The 20,284-nt window shown below is 41.8% G+C and overlaps 1 protein-coding gene across 1 annotated transcript in view; it reads left to right on the forward strand.

Annotated features, from left to right (window-relative positions):
- Positions 1 to 455: 455 nt before the first annotated feature.
- The window catches only part of COL26A1 (collagen type XXVI alpha 1 chain), a gene marked incomplete at both ends in the record, with an annotated part of 188,679 nt that continues 168,850 nt past the window's right edge, over positions 456 to 20,284 (forward strand). The window contains one exon of the mRNA XM_083357935.1: positions 456 to 607. Within this exon, the coding sequence (XP_083214061.1) occupies positions 456 to 607 (152 nt within the window). The remainder of the gene's footprint in view (positions 608 to 20,284) is intronic.

Genomic DNA, 20,284 nt, shown 5'->3' on the forward strand with positions numbered 1-20,284 from the left:
CACAGTTCAGCCCTGAATTGCACACACACACTTTTCCATGGGAACAATGACATCTGCAGCAGCAGCAGCAGCAGCAGCCTCGTTCTTGAAGGGTTAAACCGGCGCCCCCCACCCACCTCCCGCCCCCTTTTGCAGAATGCTGCTGAACCAACCTCGCTACGGTTTGAAAAAGCACCCTCAAAGCACTTGTGCGCCTAGAGCGCACGCAGCTCCCCTTCAAGGTGGGGTGACTTTAAACCCCCGCTTTTCTTCAGCTCCTTCCCCCCCCCCAATAATCCAGCATTAGCTCTCCCCGCCGCCCTCCCTCCTTCGTTTGGCCTTAGCCCCCGACGCCGGGGCGCTCCGCAACCTGGGAGGATGAGTCTCTAAAGTCTCTCCTAGGGTCTCCTTTCCCGCGTCTCCACCGCGTCCTGCTTGTTGCACTCCCAAGCGCCACTCCAGACTTCGTTCCCAAGATGTATCTGCTTTTCTTTTGGTGCTCCTGTTGCCTCTGGGGAGGCTCCTTCGGGACCGGATTTCTCTATCAGTTCCCGGCATCGACTCTGCAACACAACTATCCCGAGCAGAGCTCCGGCGGACCGGCGGGCAATGCTTTCGCCAATCGTCGGTGAGTAAGCCGGAGACCTCCGTCAAACGTCGCGGCTGGGAAGGGCCCGGCACCTCTGAAGGACGAATGGTTCCGTTGTAGATAATAGGAGCGACGGCCAAGTTGGGGAGGGTCCGTTTCTTGGGGCGGGGGGGGTGGGGGTGGGGGAGAAGAAGAAGCGGAGATTTAACCTTGTCCGCACGTTTCTTTGGTCGAGCGGCGCAAGTCGTTGCCCTCCACGCCTCCCTCTCCATCTCCCCAGTCAGTAGTAGGGTTTTGGTTTGTGATGATCTGTATTAGTATTTAGTTGCGTATGTGGGCTATTGTAGATTGCCTTCCCTTTCCCCCTGCTTAAGATCTGCCTCGTTTTTATCGCGCCAATTAGTTCGCATTGCTCTTCTTTCTTAAAAAAGGAAGGTGTTAGGAGCTATTGGGAGAAAGGCCGAACCGTAGTTAGACATCCCCGTAGGATGCCAGAAAGTGGACCCAACTTTTCTCCTCTTAAAAACTTCCAGGCTTGGAGCATTCACAGAAGTTGTGAATGCTCCAACACTGGAAGTTTTTAAGAAGAGACTGGACAAGCATTTTGTCTGAAATGGAATAAGTTCTCCTGCTTGACCAGGGGGCTGGACCAGAAGACCTCCAAGGTCCCTTCCAGCTTTATTCTACTCTACATTCTATTCAAGTTTCTTTTGTACAGCTTTTCTCTCTTGGGAAATATGTGAATGGATCTATGATTGGGTGGCCCTGTTTGCACATCACGCTTCACTAACTGAGTTAAAGTTCCACTGGCTGTATTTGCATAATATGCAAGTTTCACTAATTCATAAGAGTTCATAGAATAATTTTAATCTTGGTGCTTAGCTTTAATTTTATATTAGAATAATTTTAGCCTAATGTTGCTTAGTGGGTTCTGTTCCATTTAGTTAGTGGTTGAGTGTAGACCAGAAAGCATTAGTTCAGTAGCCTAGTTAAACTAATTCAGCATTTGTCTGCCAGCTTCAGAGCTTTGGGTCATTTTTTAGAACTCAAATGATCCAGCGTATTGTGAATCTGCCCAGGAGATCTACTTCGGATGTTCTACATTTCATACATCACCAGCGAGTCTGAGGAAGAGGGTTTAGAAGGTGTTTGCCTATGGATCATGTTTTTTTTGTTTTTCTACCACCATCATAGACTTGGCGCTTTACATAATCAGGTCTCTGCTCCTATGAAGTTTAGATTCTAAAAGCAGACAAAAAGAACAATGAGGGAGAAGTAGAAGAAGAACTGTGTTCTGCAATGTTTGGTTGCAACTGGAGTGCAGATTAATGGTTTTAAGTCATTCCAGGCTAGCAAGTAATAATGTCTTCATAGCATCATCCAGCCATATTTGAAGTCTGACCTCATTGCTATTCCTGTGGCACAGTGATGATTGGATGACACCAGAAACTACTTTGAATTGCTAGCATGGAAGTAAAGCCAAGTGCCATATAAAAAAAGATGCATTTTGAGAAGCGACTTGAAGAAACCAAATGGATATATAGCCTGTGCATGTGAAAGGGAATTTGCTGTAAGGGTATCCATGAGTGCTGTATGGCACTCATGGATACCTACCTTGGGAATTACTGGGCTACATACTCCACATGGTTTCATTTCATTATTTTTAGATTATTGTAATTAAAAACATAAAACGGGACTTACCCAGTTGCAAAGCAGACGTTTAATTACAGGCATACTATTTTCTGGATTTCTTTTGCATATACTTCAAAGGTATTCTTAGAGAATCAGAGTTATAAGAGGCTGCAGTCTAGTGTTTTGTATGGATGTGTGCCCATCAACTCAGAAAAAGAGATCCAGAGATGTATATATTATTTATTTATAAAAATTGGCCGAGGGAGGTAGCGTTGACAAGAAACAGAGATGAACACCGTGCCCTAGAGATGGACATGACTGACAGGGAAACCTTTACCTTTTTTATTTACTAAACACATTTATATGGCCACCCAATTCACATGGTAACTTCAAGATACATTGAAGTGGCTGTGAACTTCCAGAAAGGCTAGAGTAAGCAATGAGGACCAATCTCACCACTTTGCCTTCTAGAAAAATGACTGGATTGGCAATCTGGCAGTCATTTTGTGAGAGAGCCACAGTACGCTTTTAAATTCTGGCTGTATCAGCCTAAAAGGATAAGGAACGTTAACATTGTAAGCTGCCCAGGGTCACCTTGTGGTTGAGATGGGCAGCAGATAAATTTAATCAATTTCTCTGTGTCATTCTTCTAGATTTGTCCCTGCTGAGATCAGCTTGCCACTTGCAGCATTGTAATGTTCAACATGCAGAAACTTAATTTAACAGAACAGAGTTGGAAGGGACCTTAGAGATCTTCTAGTCCAACCACCTGCTCAAGCAGGAAACCCTTTACCATTTCAGACAAGTGGCTGCCCAGTCTCTTCTTTAAAACCTCCTCTTAAAAACCACCCACAACTTCTGGAGGCAAGCTGTTCCACTGGTTAATTGTTCTCAGTGTTAGGAAATTTATCCTTAGTTCTAGGTTGCTTCTCCCCTTGATTGCATTTCAATCTGAGGTTGAGGATTTGGTTCCTGGGAATGAACCAATTAGAAGAAACTCTATGGCTGTTTCTAAGTGCAGCAACTCTGTTTCTGGGTTCCTTTTCATTACTGAGTTGGATGATCTAGTGGTGGGCCTTATTCCTGATGACAAGGTGGAAGCTTACCGCAAGGAGGTTGAGGGTTTGGTGAACTGGTGTAAGGAAAACAGCCTAGTTTTAAATACCGGAAAAACCAAAGGGATCATTGTCGATTTCAGAAAAGGCAGGCACAGCCACACTTCTCTATGCATTAATGATTCACCTGTGGAGATGGTTAAAGGTAAAGGTAAAGTTTCCCCCGCACATGCGTGCTAGTCGTTTCCGACTCTAGGGGCCAGTGCTCATTTCAAAGCCGAAGAGCCAGCGCTTGTCCGAGGACGTCTCTGTGGTCATGTGGCCGGCATGACTAGACGCCAAAGGTGCACGGAATGCTGTTACCTTCCCACCGTAGTGGTCCCTATTTTTCTACTTGCATTTTTACGTGCTTTCGAACTGCTAGGTTGGCAGAAGCTGGGACGAGTAACAGGCGCTCACTCTGTTACGCGGCACTCGGGATTCGACCCACCAAACTGCTGACCATCTGATTGACAAGCTCAGCATCCTAACCCACTGAGCCACCGCCTCCCTTGTGGAGATGGTTACCAGCATCAAATTCCTGGGTGTGCAGCTACCGAGTAGGCTGGCTTGGTTGCTCAACAGTGAGAAACTGATGAAGCGGGCACAGCAGCACCTGCATTTTCTGTGTCACATGAGAAAAGCTCATCTTCCTTCCCCTGTCCTGACCACTTTCTACAGGGGGACGATCGAGAGCATCCTGTCATACAGCATCACCGTTTGGCTTGGAAGCATCACTGCTTCAGACAGGAAGGCGGTGCAGAGAGTGGTCAGGATGGCCAAAAAGTTCATTGGCAGTTCCCTCCCTCCCATCCAGGACATAGCACAGAAGAATTGCTTGAGCAGGGTCTGTAAGATTATTTGGGACACTACACATCCTCTTCATGACCTGTTTTCCTTGTTACCTTCTGGGAGGAGGCTTCATGGTATCCGTAGCAGAACATCCAGATTCAGCCATAGTTTCATTCCATACAGCATTAACCTTGTGAACTCTCAGGCTGCCTCCTTCTGTTATATATTCAAGATGGGCAGTATTTAATATTTATTTGTTATGTATATGTAGGGCTGTGGGTCTATACATATTTTGTATATAGTATGTTTTAGGTCTGTGTCATGTATGTGTTTCACTTTGAGAGCGGGCAACTAAATTTCATTTTTGATATGTGCCGTTATGCCCACAGTAAAAAAAAATGACAATAAAGATTATTTATCTCTAGAGAAGATTTCTGTGTGGTGGTGGGGAAAATCAAAGGTCCGGAACTTCCTATCATCCATAGAAGCAACTGAAAATGAATAAATAATGTTTGTAGCATTCACTTAGAAAATTATACCCCATTAAAGCAGAAAGCAAATATAGGTATGCCCAATTCTAATTAGAATTTGGATTAAATGTAACCTAATGCTTATTATTGTAAAGCTGATACATCTTTTGATGTCCTCCCAAACTACTGGACTTCAAGTTCCTTTGGCAGTATTGTCTGGATATCATGGAAGGTCCAATATATTTAAAGGACAATAAATTGAGGTAGGACCACTTCCAAGAGACAGGGTCTTTCAGAAAGAGTAAGCTTTCACCAATACTTGAAATAGTTAAGAGAGGTAGACATGATAGCTGATAGTAGCAGAGATGAAAAAGCAAAGTCCATGTTGGAGATATAACATATATTATAATATGAGTCTGTGTTTCAATTACATGTGTTCCAACTTATATAGCTTGTTTATCTGTTTACCATTTATTTGCTGCTCCAGTCAAAAATGATTCCAAATGGCTTAGATTCCCCATTAAAGTAATAAAGTCAAATTAAAGCTAAATCAACATTATTGAAACCAAATAGCACAGGCAGAAACTGTCATCTCCACATAGCCATACCTGTCAAATCACAACCATCACTCAGTTCTGCAGGAGCCACTTAATATTCCTCCATTCCCAAATGCCCCAGGAGGGTCTTAATTGCATTATGGAAAAAACATCTTGGATGGGCCTGACCTTATCCTTGAGGATTGTTCAAGAGGAGAGCTTTTTTTCAGTCCTTCAAGGCACTGTAGTCAGACAAGAAGCGCATGTTTTCTTTTGATATCAACCACATTAAACATTAAACATGGGTGCAGTGGAAAAAAGAAATATCAAAATAAGGCTGGCTTCAGGAAAAGGCAGAGGGACAGAAGATCAGAGAGCTGTCATATAAGGGGTAATGGGAAATAAAGAGAACCTGAGGAGGTTTACCTTTGCTTTTTTCACTATAGAAAGTTTTTTTTAATTATTCTGTAGACCATGCCAGAACATGGAATACATTAACGGTAAGGGGAATGCCAAAACTTGTGATAATTCATCTCAGGAACCATTACAATGAATAAGTAGCTACTGCAAGGACTTGAGTTTGGAGAAGCAAAGTGATTCAGAATAGGGAAGGAGTAAGACAAGGACGTGTATGGTAACAATTCTGTTTAACTTATGCAGAGAATATGTTATAAGAATGGCAGGCTGGAAATAAAAAAGGAAGGCCAAAATGCTAATAATTTGAGATGTTCCCATGGCTCCCCTTGGATAGATGAAAGTAAAGAAGGCTTAGAAGGGCTCGTAATGGAAGTAAAAATAGAAAGTGAAAAAACCTGGGTTAATGTTAAATGTTAAGAAGATAAAAATACTATCAACCACCCCATTTAGTTTACCTACTATTGATGACAAAGAACTGATGGGGTGGGGCAATAATCTTGTTTGCTGAAGTTCAAAAATAGATGATGATGGATAACAGGGTTTTCATGCAATGAGAAAATGTTGGTTTTTCCCCCCCAAACTAAAGCAAACTTTCAGGTTTCAAGCTGTGTACTGTATTTCCGACAAATTTCAAGACCTTTTTTCGGCCAGGCATAGTTTGGCACAACTGAAACATTGATTGTTTCTGGTTTCAAGCAAAATCTTGATGGGTGAGTGGGCCAAATTGATGATCATCAAGTCTTCTCTTCCACCCCTCAACATTTGTTTGTCTGTTTATAAGGTTTGCATGGCTGCCCATCTTGGAGTTCAACTATGGGCACTCACAACAACAATAAAACCACAAAACAATAAAACCATAAAAACTACAAAAAAAGACTAAAATCCTGCATCTCAAACATCCTCCTAGGATGCCCTATCAGCAATCCATAGGCTCCTATCCCACTTTCCCCCAGTGTGGGGGGGGAGAGGGGAAGGGCCAGATCATACGGTCTTCCAGAAGGCCAAAAGAGTGGAGGCTGCCACATCACTAAAGGATATTTCACAAAGTAAGGGGCCATCACGGAAAAGGCATGCTTCCTAGGAATTTCTCTATGGCAGTATTTCAGGGAAAGGATCTGGAATGTGCCACCCTATCTGACCTGGTCGGATGAACAGACAGTGTCAAAAAGAGGCAGTTCTGCAAATAATCTGGCCTTATTCCATGTAGGGTTTTAATTGCACCTGAAAGGAAATTGGGAGCTCGTGCAAAGATGGTGTGACATGAGTAAACTGAAAGATGCACAACACCGTGCTCCATCACATTCTGTGCCAATTGCAACTTCTGGATGATCTTTAAGAACAATCCATGTAGAGTGCATTGCAATAGTCCAGCTGAGAAGTGAATAGGGAATGAAACTCTACTATCCCTGATTTTCTCAACACCTTCCTCCCCTCCTCTTAATTGCTGCCACTCTTACACACCCTCTGACCACCTGGTTCCCATCTTCTCAGCCTTTTTCCTCCACCACCACTGCAGCTGATATTTCGCTGTGGCATATCTCACCAGCCATCATTTCCCCAGGATCTTCTGTCCTCCCAACTGCCTCTGCTACCATCGCCATTGCCGTCATCAGAATGTTCTTCTGTACTTTGATATTAAAAAGGGCACAAGACAAGGATGTCCTCTATCACCATTGCTATTCATATTGACCTTGGAAGTATTGAACAGAAATATTAGACAAGACTCTGAGATCAAGGGACTGGAGATAAAGGGTGAAAAATATAAATTTCAGACATTCACAGATGACTTGGTCTTTATAATGGAAGAACCTCTGGAAACAAGCACAAAATTATTGGCCATAATAGAACAATATGGTGAGGTTGTAGGCCTGATAATAAATAGAGAAAAGACCAAAGTTTTGACAAAGAACTTAACAGAAAAATAAAAATGCAACTTGCAAGAAAAACAAATCTTCAAATAGTTAAAAAAGTTAAATACTTGGGAATTTATTTAACAGCAAGATGTATAACAGTGAAAGAGGACAACTATACAAAATTATTAAAACAAATAAAATTGGACTTAGAAAAGTGGAAAAATCTCCAACTGTCAATATTGGGGAGAATAGCTACAGTTAAAATAAATATCTTACTGAAAGTACTCTTTATTTCAAACCATTCCGGTAAAATTAGAAAAAGCCTTTTTTAATGAATTGAATACCATAATATTGAAATTTGTTTGGCAAGGGAAGAAAGCACAAATTAAAGTGAAATTGCTACAGGACATTATAGAAAGGGGATGACTTCTATAATTTTAATTTTAATTTTAATTTTATCTTAACTTCTGTATTTATTGTATGTTATTGTTGTTAGCCGCCCTGAGTCCTTCGGAGATAGGGCGGCATATAAGTCCCAATAAATAAATAAATAAACTTGGATTTCCAGATTGGAAGTTATATTACCAAGCAGCTATTTTAGTGTGGATTAAAGAATGGATAACACTTAGAGACAAAAGATTACTATACCTAGAGGGGCATGACCTGCAGATTGGCTGGCATGCCTTTCTGTGGTAAGAATACAGCGCATAGATATTTTCCGAATCATGCTATAAGAAATGCACTTCTCTTAGAATGGGAAAAAATAAAAGAAAAAAAATTATACTAAGATACCTGAATGGCTCTCAACAATGGAAGCCTTTGCTTACCCAAACTTAATTAACTATGATAAACTTGTAACTTATAAAGACTTACTGGACAATGAAGGAAGATTGAAATCTAGACAAGACTTACAACGACAAGGTATTGACCTACCATGGTGGCCATATTTACAAATTCAATCGAGATATGAAAAAGACGTGAAAGCAACAGGGCTCTACAAGGAACAGATAGAACTTGATCTTACATTATTAAAAACAGATGAAAAGCTGATTAAAAAACTCTATAGATTACTGCTTAACTTAAAGATGGAGGAGGAACAAGTTAAAGAAACAATGATAATATGGGCAAAAAATGTTGGACATACTATAGAGCAGGGGTGTCAAACTCAATTTCATTGAGGGCCGCATCAGCATTGCGGTTGCCCTCAGGGGGCCGGGTGGGTGTGGCCAGGGTGGGCGTGGCTAGAGTGTGTATGGCCTACTGGGTGGGCGTGGCCAGCTCTACATCGTTCGCATCAAGGGTGCCTATGGGGACCTGGGCAGGAGTGGGAAAGATCTGAGGGTCTCTGGCAGGAAGAGGGTCTCTAGTCCAGGGCCAAGGCAGTGGGGGCCGTTCCCTCACTGTTTCCAGGATGGCTTTGCGGGCCACATGAAACCACTTCGCGGGCCGGATCCGGCCCCCGGGCCTTGTGTTTGACATGTCTGCTATAGAGCTTGAAGAATGGGAAAAGCTATGGGATAGAAATATTAGATTAACCAAAGCTGTATCATATAAAGAAAATTTGTATAAAATGTTTTATAGATGGCACATGACACTAGTGACACTATCTAAAATGTTTAAAAATACTTCAAATGTTTGTTGAAAATGTAAGCAAAGACCAGGTACCTATTATCATATCTGGTGGACATGTCCTAAAGCAAAAAGGGTTTGGCTTAAGATACATTTATGGTTAGAGAAGATGATTAAAAAGCAAATAGAATTTAAACCAGAATTGTTTCTCTTAGGAATGATAGGCCCTAACTCTGATAAGGAGAGCGGATACTTAATGTTACATGTATTGACAGCAGCGAGAATTATCTATGCCCAATATTGGAAAAATGAAAAGTTACCGACTGAAGAAGTATTAATTAAGAAAATATTGGATTGTGCAGAAATGGATAGATTAACTTTAGAGATTAAAGAGAAAGAGCATTTAGTTTGTTATAGAACTTGGAATAAATTTTATCAATGGCTAGATAAATGAGTTAGAGAAAGGAATGTGATATGCAACTTTGAATTTATTTGAGTAAGAATGATATCATACATTGAAAATTTAGTATTGTTTCTGATAATTTATTATACCTATCAGTGTTATTGTTAGCTTTATTATCTTTATTTATGTATATTTACCCAGACAACATGCTGTTTGCCAAATATTGAATGTTATTGGGGGAAACCCCAACTCTCACCCCCAACTTATCCTCTACCCTATCCCAAATCCCCATTTCCCTAGCCTCCTTTTTAACCCTACTAAAACTAATAAAAATTTTTCAAAAAAAAATGTTCTTCTGTATACTGAAGATGTTCTGCATACAGAACATACATTGGTCTGTTGTATATCGTTTGCCAACTGCCCTGTATTTTTCAAGCATCTTCACTTCTTTCCCTACCTTCCCTCAGTTGCCAAAGTCCTTATTTTTCCTCATTCCCCATTAAAACACTTCTGCCCAGGTCAAAATAGCTTTATATAATTCTGTGCATGGACCAAAATACTCCAAACTTTAATTTAGGCACAGACTTACTGAAACCAATAGTAATATGTAGAGCACATTTTTTGCATGGAATATTTTGCACCTCTTTAATGGGCAGTAGGGCAGCTTGCTATAGTATTAAGATATTGGTTGGGTTAGAACCTGGGAGACTGTAGGTTCTAGTTCCTGTCTTAGGCACAAAGCCAACTGGATGACCTTGGGCCAGTCACTCTGTCTCAGCCCTAGGAAGAAGAAGCCAATGGCAAACAACTTTCAAAAATCTTGCCAAGATAACTGCAGGGACTAATCCAAGCAGACATCAGGAATCAACACTGACTAGCGCCAAAAATCCTCCTGACGAAAGCACAAAAAAAAAACCCACCCACCCACGATAGGTAGTACTTGACTTGCGGTCATAATGCAGGCTGCCCATCATGGTCTTACGTCAAGACAGCTGTACATCAATGATCTGATTTTATGATTTTTTTTTGCAGTGGTCATTAAGTGATCACTGCGGTTGTAAAGTGACTGCTGAGATCATAAAGTGAACCCATTGTGTGCTATGGGCCGGGATTTAGGCAAAAACATTGTAAAATGTAGTGACACAACTGTGGGATGCGGAAATGGCCATAAATGGTAGGTAAAATGAGGACCCAGATTGTTGGGGGCAATTAAGCTGATTTTGTAATAATGCCGCTTGGGGATGTGAAAGCCCTAATAAGCAGGCATATACATAGAATGAAGGCTACTGCTAAGCTTGTAAGCCGCCCTGAGTCTTCGGAGAAGGGCGGGATATAAATGGAATTAAAATAAAATAAAAATAAAAAAATAAATGCAAGTTAGTTGCTGAACATCTGAAGAGTAAGAAAAGAGACTGGTCACTGGAACTTTGGAACCAGGTTGTAAGTACCCCAGGGAGAAATGTTATAAGTTCAAATGATCACTAAATGACTAGTCATAAGTCAAAGACTACCTGTGTACCGGAGAAGAGATGATTAATCCTAGGGAGGAAAGCAATTACTAACTCAAACAAGACCATAAAGTATATTTCTTGGATAGCAAAGAATAATAGAATAACAGAGTTGGAAGGGACCTTGGAGGTCATCTAGTCCAACTCCCTGCTCAAGCAGGAAACCCTAAACCATTTCAGACAAATGGTTGTCCGATCACTTCTTAAAAACCTCCAGTGTTGCAGCACACACAGCTTCTGAAGGCAAGTTGTTCCACTGATTAATTGTTCTAATTGTCAGGAAATTTCTCCTTCGTTCTTGGTTGGTTCTCTTCTTGATTACTGTAGTTTCAATATCCAATATTTAATCTCCATGATTAGATCCAAACATTAATTTTTTTTCCACCAAGGTAACGTATGGCTGTGAAAGCAGGATATTGAAGTAGAGTAAGAGAAGAAAAAATAATTCCTTTAAATAATGAATTTGGAAGTGGTTACTCAGAATACAGTGGATTGCCAAAAGAAGCCGACTTGGAACAAGCAGGCTGACCGCCTTGCAGAAACTTGCATATTTGGGGTGTATGTTGCAAACGGATCATGCACTAGAACAGGGGTGTCAAACTCAATTTCATTTAGGGCCGCATCAGCATTGCGGTTGCCCTCAAGGGGCCGGGTGGGTATGGCCAGGGTGGGCGTGGCCTACTGGGTGGGCGTGGCCAGAGTGTGTATGGCCTACTGGGTGGGCGTGGCCAGCTCTACATCGTTCGCATCAAGGGTGCCTATGGGGGCCTGTGCAGGAGTGGGACAGATCTGAGGGTCTATGGCAGAAGGAGGGTCTCTGGGCCAGGGCCAAGGCAGTGGGGGCCGTTCCCTCACTGTTTCCAGGATGGCTTCGCGGGCCCGATCCGGCCCCCGGGCCTTGTGTTTGACATGTCTGCACTAGAAGCAAACTACCCTTAGCAAAGTTGATTGTCTTACTTATTCTTGTGAAACCAGGTCAGAGGAGAAAAGCTGTGCAACTCTCAGGATTTATCAGAAAAACAAGACATTTAGCCATGGTACAAAAATGAGGCATGGTGTGCAGATGTACTCATTTTATAATCGTGCTCATTTTGCTCAGTTGGTTTTACCACTGAAGTAGGTACAATACAGAACTCTTGCCCAGCAATCTTACTTTATGCTGCTTTATTTAAGAATAACAGATGCTGAATTAAGTCTAAGTGTCTCCAACTTTGCTGCTTTGGTCAAAACGACAAAAGCAATGTTGAGTCATAAGCACTGTCCTTGGAGATGGGTATGGGATGACAGGAGGCATATAGAAAAGGGAATGGGGGCTTGTATTACAATAATGCAATGCTGCTTTCATCAGACTGATCTGTTTGATGCCCCCCTCCCGCCCAGTGTAGCTGGAGTTAAGGCTAGTTCACCGGGAAGAGTTGACAAGATTCACCCACCACACTAAACCAAACTGCAGTTTGTTTGCCTTGAAGCCTTAGCATGTTGGATGAACCCAAGAACTGTAGTCATATGGGAACCCAACTAAATGTCAGTTGTTTATCAAAGTATGATTAAAGAAATCGTGATGCAGCATAACAAGTTGTTGTGTACTACTGTGTAGTTTGCTTTTCTCCTAATTGCTCTGGTGCCTCTGGTGCAGTCCTGTGCATTTGTGTTTCTCTTTTCTCAGCTTGACTTTATGGTGAGAAGACTGAAGCCTGTCTTGCAGAATGCAATGCAAACTGCTGGCTAGTTCAGTTAAAGAAAAGGTAAACAAATACTGCTTGCCAAGTGTAGAAAGAAATGGATTTTGGCAAGTCTTCAGAAGGTCATCAGGGTTAAATGTAAATTTCTTGCAAAGAGAATTCTCTGAATTAAATAATTCTGGGAACTGTTCATCGTGCCTAGTGGCATCATTAAAACTAAAAAAATAAAGGGATTTGAACAAAAGCAGCACAGGAAGGAGAATTCCTTGGGATAAGAGAAATTGGAAGGATGCCATTCTTCCTTTGAAATGCAACAGTGTGTAATCTCATCTTACAGGCTATCAACTGTCTCTGGCAAGGGCAAGGCAGAACTAGGCACCAAGATACTCCTGGAAGCTTTTAGGGAGTGGATGGAGTAGAATGGAAAAGAGGGGAATTTGTGATGGTTTAAATACTTTCATTGCTTTGGCTGGCTTCTATGCACAGGGTCTGTTCCTTCCTTCCTTCCTTCCTTCCTTCCTTCCTTCCTTCCTTCCTTCCTTCCTTCCTTCCTTCCTTCCTTCCTTCCTCCCTCCCTCCCTCCCTCCCTCCCTCCCTTCCTCTCTTCCTCCCATTGTTCCTTCTGCAAGATATTTAGAAGGCTTTTCTGTTAATTACTTAGATGGCATTTCTTTCATTTGATGTCACTATTGCTCACTATCTTTCACTGTGCTTTGGAATCTTTCATTAGGGCTTTTATTCACCCTCTGTAGTGTCTACAGAGCAGAATCAGCATTGGCCTGGGGATGCCAAATAGAGATGGAGCTGATGAAGTGACTGGTCTGACTGTGTTGCCTCTGCCATGGGTGTGTGGGTGGAGAATAATAATAGTAGTAAAGTTGGAAGGGATCTTGGAGGTCATCTAGTCCAACCCCCTGCTCAGGCAGGAAACCCTATATTATTTGAGACAAATGGCTGTCCAGTCTCTTCTTAAAAACTTCCAGTATTGGAGCATTCATAGCTTCTGGAGGCAGGTTGTTCCACTGATTAATTGTTCTAACTGTCAGGAAATTTCTTCTTGGTTGCTTCTCTTTTTGGTTAGTTTCCATCCATTGCTTTTTGTTCTGCCTTCAGGTGCTTTGGAGAATAGCTTGACCTCCTCTTCTTTGTGGCAGCCCCTGAGATATTGGAACACTGCTATCATGTCACCCCTCACCCTTCTCTTCGTTAAACTACACATACCCATTTCCAGCAACCGTTCACTATATGTTTTAGCCTCCAGTCCCCCAATCATCTTTGTTGCTCTTCTCTGTACTCTTTCTAGAGTCTCAACATCTTTTTTACATTGTGGTGACCAAAACTGGATGCAGTATTCCAAGTGTGACCTTACCAAGGCATTGTAAATTGGTATTAATACTTCACGTGAAGTATTTCTATTCTATCCCTCTGTTAATGCAGCCTAGCACTGTGTTGGCTTTTTTGGCAGCTGCAGCACACTGCTGGCTCATATTTAAGTGATTGTCCACTAGGACTCCAAGATCCCTCTCACAGTTACTACTATTGAGCAAGGTACCCCCTATACTATACCTGTGCATTTGGTTTTTCTTGCCTAAATGTAGAACCTTACGTTTTTCACCATTGAATTTCATTTTGTTAGATAGCGCCCAGTGTTCAAGTTTGCCCAGATCCTCCTGTATCTTAAGCCTGTCTTCTGGAGTGTTAGCTGTTCCTGCCAGCTTGGTGTCGTCTGCAAATTTGATGAGTTCGCCATTTATCCTTTCGTCCAAATCGTTGATGAAGATGTTGAAGAGCACTGGGTCTGTCTTCTATTCCCTCTTGAGTTACTCCCTGGTGTTTCATTGCAAAAGTATCTTGTTTCTCGGTAAGGCAGGACAGGAATTTAAATAAAACTGCGTGGCATTACCTGGATGTGAGTTTGGTGGCCAAGTAAACTTGTTTAATAAATAAAATAAAGGTACATCTGCCATTTTGCCAATTTTGACCCCCCCTCCCTCTGCAGACATCACTCTTCCCTCTCTGGTCTTTGGCCCCAATAGTTAAAAGGGGGGGGGGGAAGGTGCATTCCTAATACTGTAATTCCAATGGGTAAGATATAAAATTCAAAAGAAGGAACAAGATGAGTGCATTTCAGAGTAGGAGTTTGTTTTCAGTATCAGAAGTGAGATTATGATGACTATTGTACTGTGGTAAGTTACTTTTTATTTCATTAAAGCAAAACAATCTCTAGGCTAAAAACTTACTAGTGCATGAAATGTACTTGAGCATGGATTCTGGAGAATGCCAAAGCAACGGAAATGTGGGATCATATTTTATAGAAAACAACTTGTCTTTTTAAAACAGCTTTCCCTAACTTAGCATACTCCAGATGTGCTGAAATCCCACAATTCCCAAGCAAGATGACAGTTCTGGATAGGAATTTTGGGAGTTACAGGCTTGACATTTCTGGAGGGCAGCAAGTTAAGAGAGACTGTTCTAGTTTATGTTAACATAAGGCCCCTCCCATCTTTCTTTAAGATTAGTGCTGTTCAGGCTATTGTAAAATGAATGAATGAAATGGACTGGAACAGAATGGAATTGAAAAGATAAGATAAAGCAAGATAAGATAAATAGAGCCATTAGAAATAGCTGGCTGATCAGAGATTTGCGATGCTTACTTAAAAAAGGAATTCCACCATATGCCCCCTTTCATCTGTGAAATATTAATGGGTGGGTTTACATAGTCACACACACACAAAATCTCTGGAGATCCCATTACTCAGCGGTGGAAGAGGGTAACTTTGCTTCTTTTAAATGCAATCCCTGCATCTCTTGCTAGCCTGATGGGTGGTCTGAGAAAGACCCCCAAGAGCCACTGGTTAAAATAAACAGTAATGGAGGCCTGACTTAATATAAGGCAGTTTCCTAGGGTGTTGAATCAATAAATGATTGCTTATCAGCAAACAATGCACATAACTACTTCAGTATATGCAAGGAACTAGTTTGAGCAGATCAGCAGCCTAGTTTTAGTTTTTTTCCCTTTTGCCACAGAGATCTTCTGCCAGAAGTTTCTGAGATGGCCACAGGTAGCTAGGCCACAGGTAGCTAGGGTGGCTACAGGGCACTCCCCAAAAGAGGGGAATTGCATAGCACGGAAGAGAAACCGAAGATCTGCATAACAGTTGTATTTGTTCATGCATCAGTTCGATACAGTGCTGTTGATGAATACACCAAGGGCAATTTGGAAGCTATCGTAAGAGAAACACAATATATTGTGCTATAATGGGGAAAAGGTACAGTCACCATGCATTGTGCAGTTGCTAATTCCATTTTATTAATGGAATGAGCTCCTTTCTCCCTTGTTTCCTGAAAGTGATTAGGCAGAATTTCAAACAGAAATAAAAGTTTCAAGGAGGATTCAACAACTGCTGATTTCAAGGACACATTCATGTAATTTTCTTGGCAGCAATATCAGAAGTGATTTGCTGCTATTTGTCTTCTTCTAGAACATGGGTGTCAAGCTCGCCACATCATGTGATGTGTCACGATGTGTCACAACTTTTTTTGTATTGTCAGAGCTGGGGTGGGCGCGGTCTCTGCATGCTGCAACCGGCCTGCGGGCCGGCAGTTTGATGCCCCTATTCTGGAATGTTTGCCCAAACTGGTATTTTGGAGTGCTAACTAGGCTTGACCTTGTTTAATTTGTGAGTCTAGATAAGCTTGGCCAGGATCTCCCATCTGCTTCAAATATTATAGAAAATTCCTTCAGTCAGAGATTAAGGAAAAGTAGAGCACATGGTTAACTGGGAATAGAACACTCACATAGCTGCTATTCATTCCTGAACTTGGTGATTATACTTAGTTATCCCTAAGAATTATTAGTTTGGCTTGGATGATCACATCTTGATTTATTATGGTAGCAATAGCACTTAGATTTACATACCACTTCACAGTGCTTTACAGCCCGCTCTAAGCAGTTTACAGATTCAGCATATTGCCCCCAACAATCTGGGTCCTCATTTTACTTACCTGGGAAGGATAGAAGGCTGAGTCAATCTTGAGCCAGTGAGATTGAACTGCCAAACTGCTGGTAGTCAGCAGAAGTAGCCTGCATTCTAACCACTATGCCACCACGGTTGCCAGCTGTGATGAGATGTGATACCTTTTTTTGCCCACACTTATAATCCTTTCAAGTCAGAACTCAGCTAAGAATTAATTATAATCTCTTAAGTCAGCCAAAAAAAACTACAATTGTCAGCTCAGGAGCAAACCAGTGTCTTAAACCAGCTTCAAATAATAATTTGGGCCCCAGATCCCAAATGGCCAGTGAGTGGCATTTCAGACCTAAGAAGTGGAAATATGGTAGGTTTTTCCCCCCACACCAACATTATTCAACATCTGGACCCAATAGCACTATCTGGATTGAAAGAACTAGATGGTCTACACAGCAAGGATCTCTAACCCCCGGGCTGTGGCCACACAAGCAAGCAAAGCTTCATTTGTGCATGCATGGGATCTAGGTAGTGTGTGAAACCACCCTCCTGGTCCATTTTTTTGGAAATTGTTTTCCATGGAACTGGTCCCTGGTGCCCAAAAGTTTGGGGGGCCACTGCTTTACAGGGTGTGTTCCCCTACTCATTGCTTGGCAGTTTCGCCTTTTCACAGCCTAGCTGCACAGAGCAATGGGAATCTTCCAGCTTCAGTAGACAACCTGTCTGCTAATGCCATAGGGAAAAGCCGATTTTAGGCTTGCAAGTTCAGGAACATGCCGGCGATGCACCAACTAGACCCCAAGGCTGAAAAGTTGCTCAGAAAGATCAGTGTGTAATTGTAGACCAAGCTGTTTTTAAGCAGATGCACTGGTCAGCAGGGATTTATTTTCATTCCAGAACTGGAGCTTACACACACGTATTTCCATCCATGAATCTGTTTCGGCTTTCTCCCACAATTTCTTGGTTAGGCATCCTAATTTAAGAGAGTGAAGTAAGGTTATTTACTGTTGCTACTAAATGACTGGGAGTGGAAAATGCATGCTAATCTTCTACAAAGTATCTTGAGATTTCCCCTCCTCTGCTGTATTGAACAGAAAAGACCTCCTTGGTCCTTGACTCAGAAAACTTAGGTGATTTCATTGTATCTTGTTTTATTCCAGTGTGGAGTACAATTAACATATGTGGTGCATTAACTCAGAGGGAACCAGATGTTTCAAAACTAGATTTTAAGTTTAGCTAACAGATCAGTCAATTTTGGGTAGGGAAGGATTAAAGACACACATATGTGATTTTTTTAAAGACTTGTTGGTTCTTCTAACAGTGAATGTGATTTTAATTATGGCCTTTTTCATTCTTTCAGCAGAGGCCACCATTTGCAAAGTGATTAATCACAATGAACAGGTACTTCATTTACGCCCCAAATTACAAGCACTTGTACTTTGATTTTCTAATATGTAGGGGCTCTAGTCTTACTTTGCTCTAAGCCAAAAAATGATTAGCTTCTATGTGCTTTAGCTTGTTGCACAAACCCAGCTGTTGTTTTAAATCACAATTTTCAGCACAGTGCAGTTCTGTGAGCTCAACTGATTGAGGTTTATTCAGTAAACCATGATAAAAAACCAGGCAAAGCAATGTATAAACTCAACCATTATTTAAAACCACAGTGCATAGCATGTTGCATACATATAGCCAATTGTAATTTATTTAACACATCATGATGCAAATTCCATTACTTACATATTTGCATCTGATGTTGGATTGCAAATAAATAAAGGAAGATTTGCTCCATGGCTCATGTTTTGTTATTTGTCCCCATTTGATATCTGTGCTGCTCTGATATACAAGAATTGATTATTAATTGATTATGTGCTATCAAGTCATTTGCATCTTCTAGCAACCACACAGATTTTCTCCATGATGATCTATCCATAACCTGTTCTTTCAAGTGCAAACTGATACGGAAAGGCTTGCTTGAAATTGGAAAATTCAGACTTTTGTTCTGTACTGTATAATGCAAGAGCGTTAAATACTGTTCCTGGCAGTAGAGGGAGCATGTCTATTTTTAGAAACAAATGTTACCAAAATTGAGGAGAAAATTGAGTTCTCAGTTCTTAATTTAACCAACGTAAGGATTTACCACCTAATTTGTTTCAAAGAAATCAAGACCAAGCACTTTGAAAGTAAAATATATTGATATGAATTAAGCTAACCTAGGTAAAGGTAAAGGTTCCCCCACACATGCGTGCTAGTTGTTTCCGACTCTGGGGGCCGGTGCTCATCTCCGTTTCAAAGCCGAAGAGCCAGCGCTTGTCCGAGGACGTCTCCGTGGTCATGTGGCCGGCATGACTAGACGCCAAAGGCGCACGGAACGCTGTTACCTTCCCACCGTAGTGGTCCCTATTTTCCTACTTGCATTTTTACGTGCTTTCGAACTGCTAGGCTGGCAGAAGCTGGGACAAGTAACAGGTGCTCACTCTGTTACACGGCACTCAGGATTCGACCCGCCAAACTGCCGACCTTCTGATCAACAAGCTCAGTGTCCTAACCCACTGAGCCACCGCATCCCTTATAAGCTAGCCTAACCATATGTAATTATGAAATTAAAATGGGATAAAACCAAGCAAAAGAACACTTAGTTATGCAAAAATTGATAAGAAAATGCAGTGCTGACAAAAAGTGGAAGTATGATAGGGCAGCTCCAGAGATGCTTTTTCAGGAGGCAACTGGACTTTCTTGTTTCTCTTTGAAGAAGTTTCGCTTCTCATCCAAGAAGCTTCTTCAGCTCTGACTAGAAGATGGTGGGGAGTGGAAGGATTTATACTCCTTGCAGACAGCTGGTCATTTGCATTGTTTTAGAGAGTCGTTGGGGCCATCAGGAGGTTTACTTACCTGTGTCCTTAGGGTCACCTGAGTGGTGCAAATGTGTGTGGAGCGGAGCCTTCTTGGCTGCAGGATGTTTTCTGCCCTGACTCCCTTCACTGTTGAAGACAGGCACAGGCTGTTGGGGATGAGTCTGTTGTCTGCATGTCAGATTGAATCGCAAATGGTTCCTGTAGTCTGATTTCTGGAAATCCGTTTATACTCCCACACCATTTGAAGCACCTTTGGAACAACCATGACCTGAATTACTGAGAATCTCCATAGACTTATGATAGGGTAGAAAACAAAGTGTGTTCAACTATAGTTAATCACAGTTTGGTCATTTAGGGGGCTGGAGGCTAAAACATATAGGGAACGGTTGCTGGAATTGGGTATGTGTAGTTTAATGAAGAGAAGGGTGAGGGGTGACATGATAGCAGTGTTCCAATATCTCAGGGGCTGCCACAAAGAAGAGGGAGTCAAGCTATTCTCCAAAGCACCTGAAAGCAGGACAAGAAGCAACGGATGGAAACTAGTCAAGGAGAGAAGCAACCTAGAACTAAGGAGAAACTTCCTGACAGTTAGAACAACTAACTAGTGGAACAACCTGCCTCCAGAGGTGGTGAATGCTCCAACACTGGAGGTTTTTAAGAAGAGACTGGACAGCCATTTGCCTGAAATGGTATAAGGTTTCCTGCCTGAGCAGGGGGTTGGACTAGATGACCTCCAAGGTCCCTTCCAACTTTATTATTATTATTATTAAACGTAGCATTCCTATCAACAATGTTCAAATAATCACCTCCAAAGGGAAGATGATCCAAAAATACATGTAGCACAATGATAACACACCTTTGGCCTGCTAATGGAGGAAAGTTTTGGGTGTTCACCACATAGAGAAACAAATACAGGCAGTTCTCGATTTACAATGGTTCA

This window comes from Vipera ursinii (genome assembly GCF_947247035.1).
Source record: "Vipera ursinii genome assembly, chromosome: 1".
NCBI lineage: Eukaryota > Metazoa > Chordata > Lepidosauria > Squamata > Viperidae > Vipera > Vipera ursinii.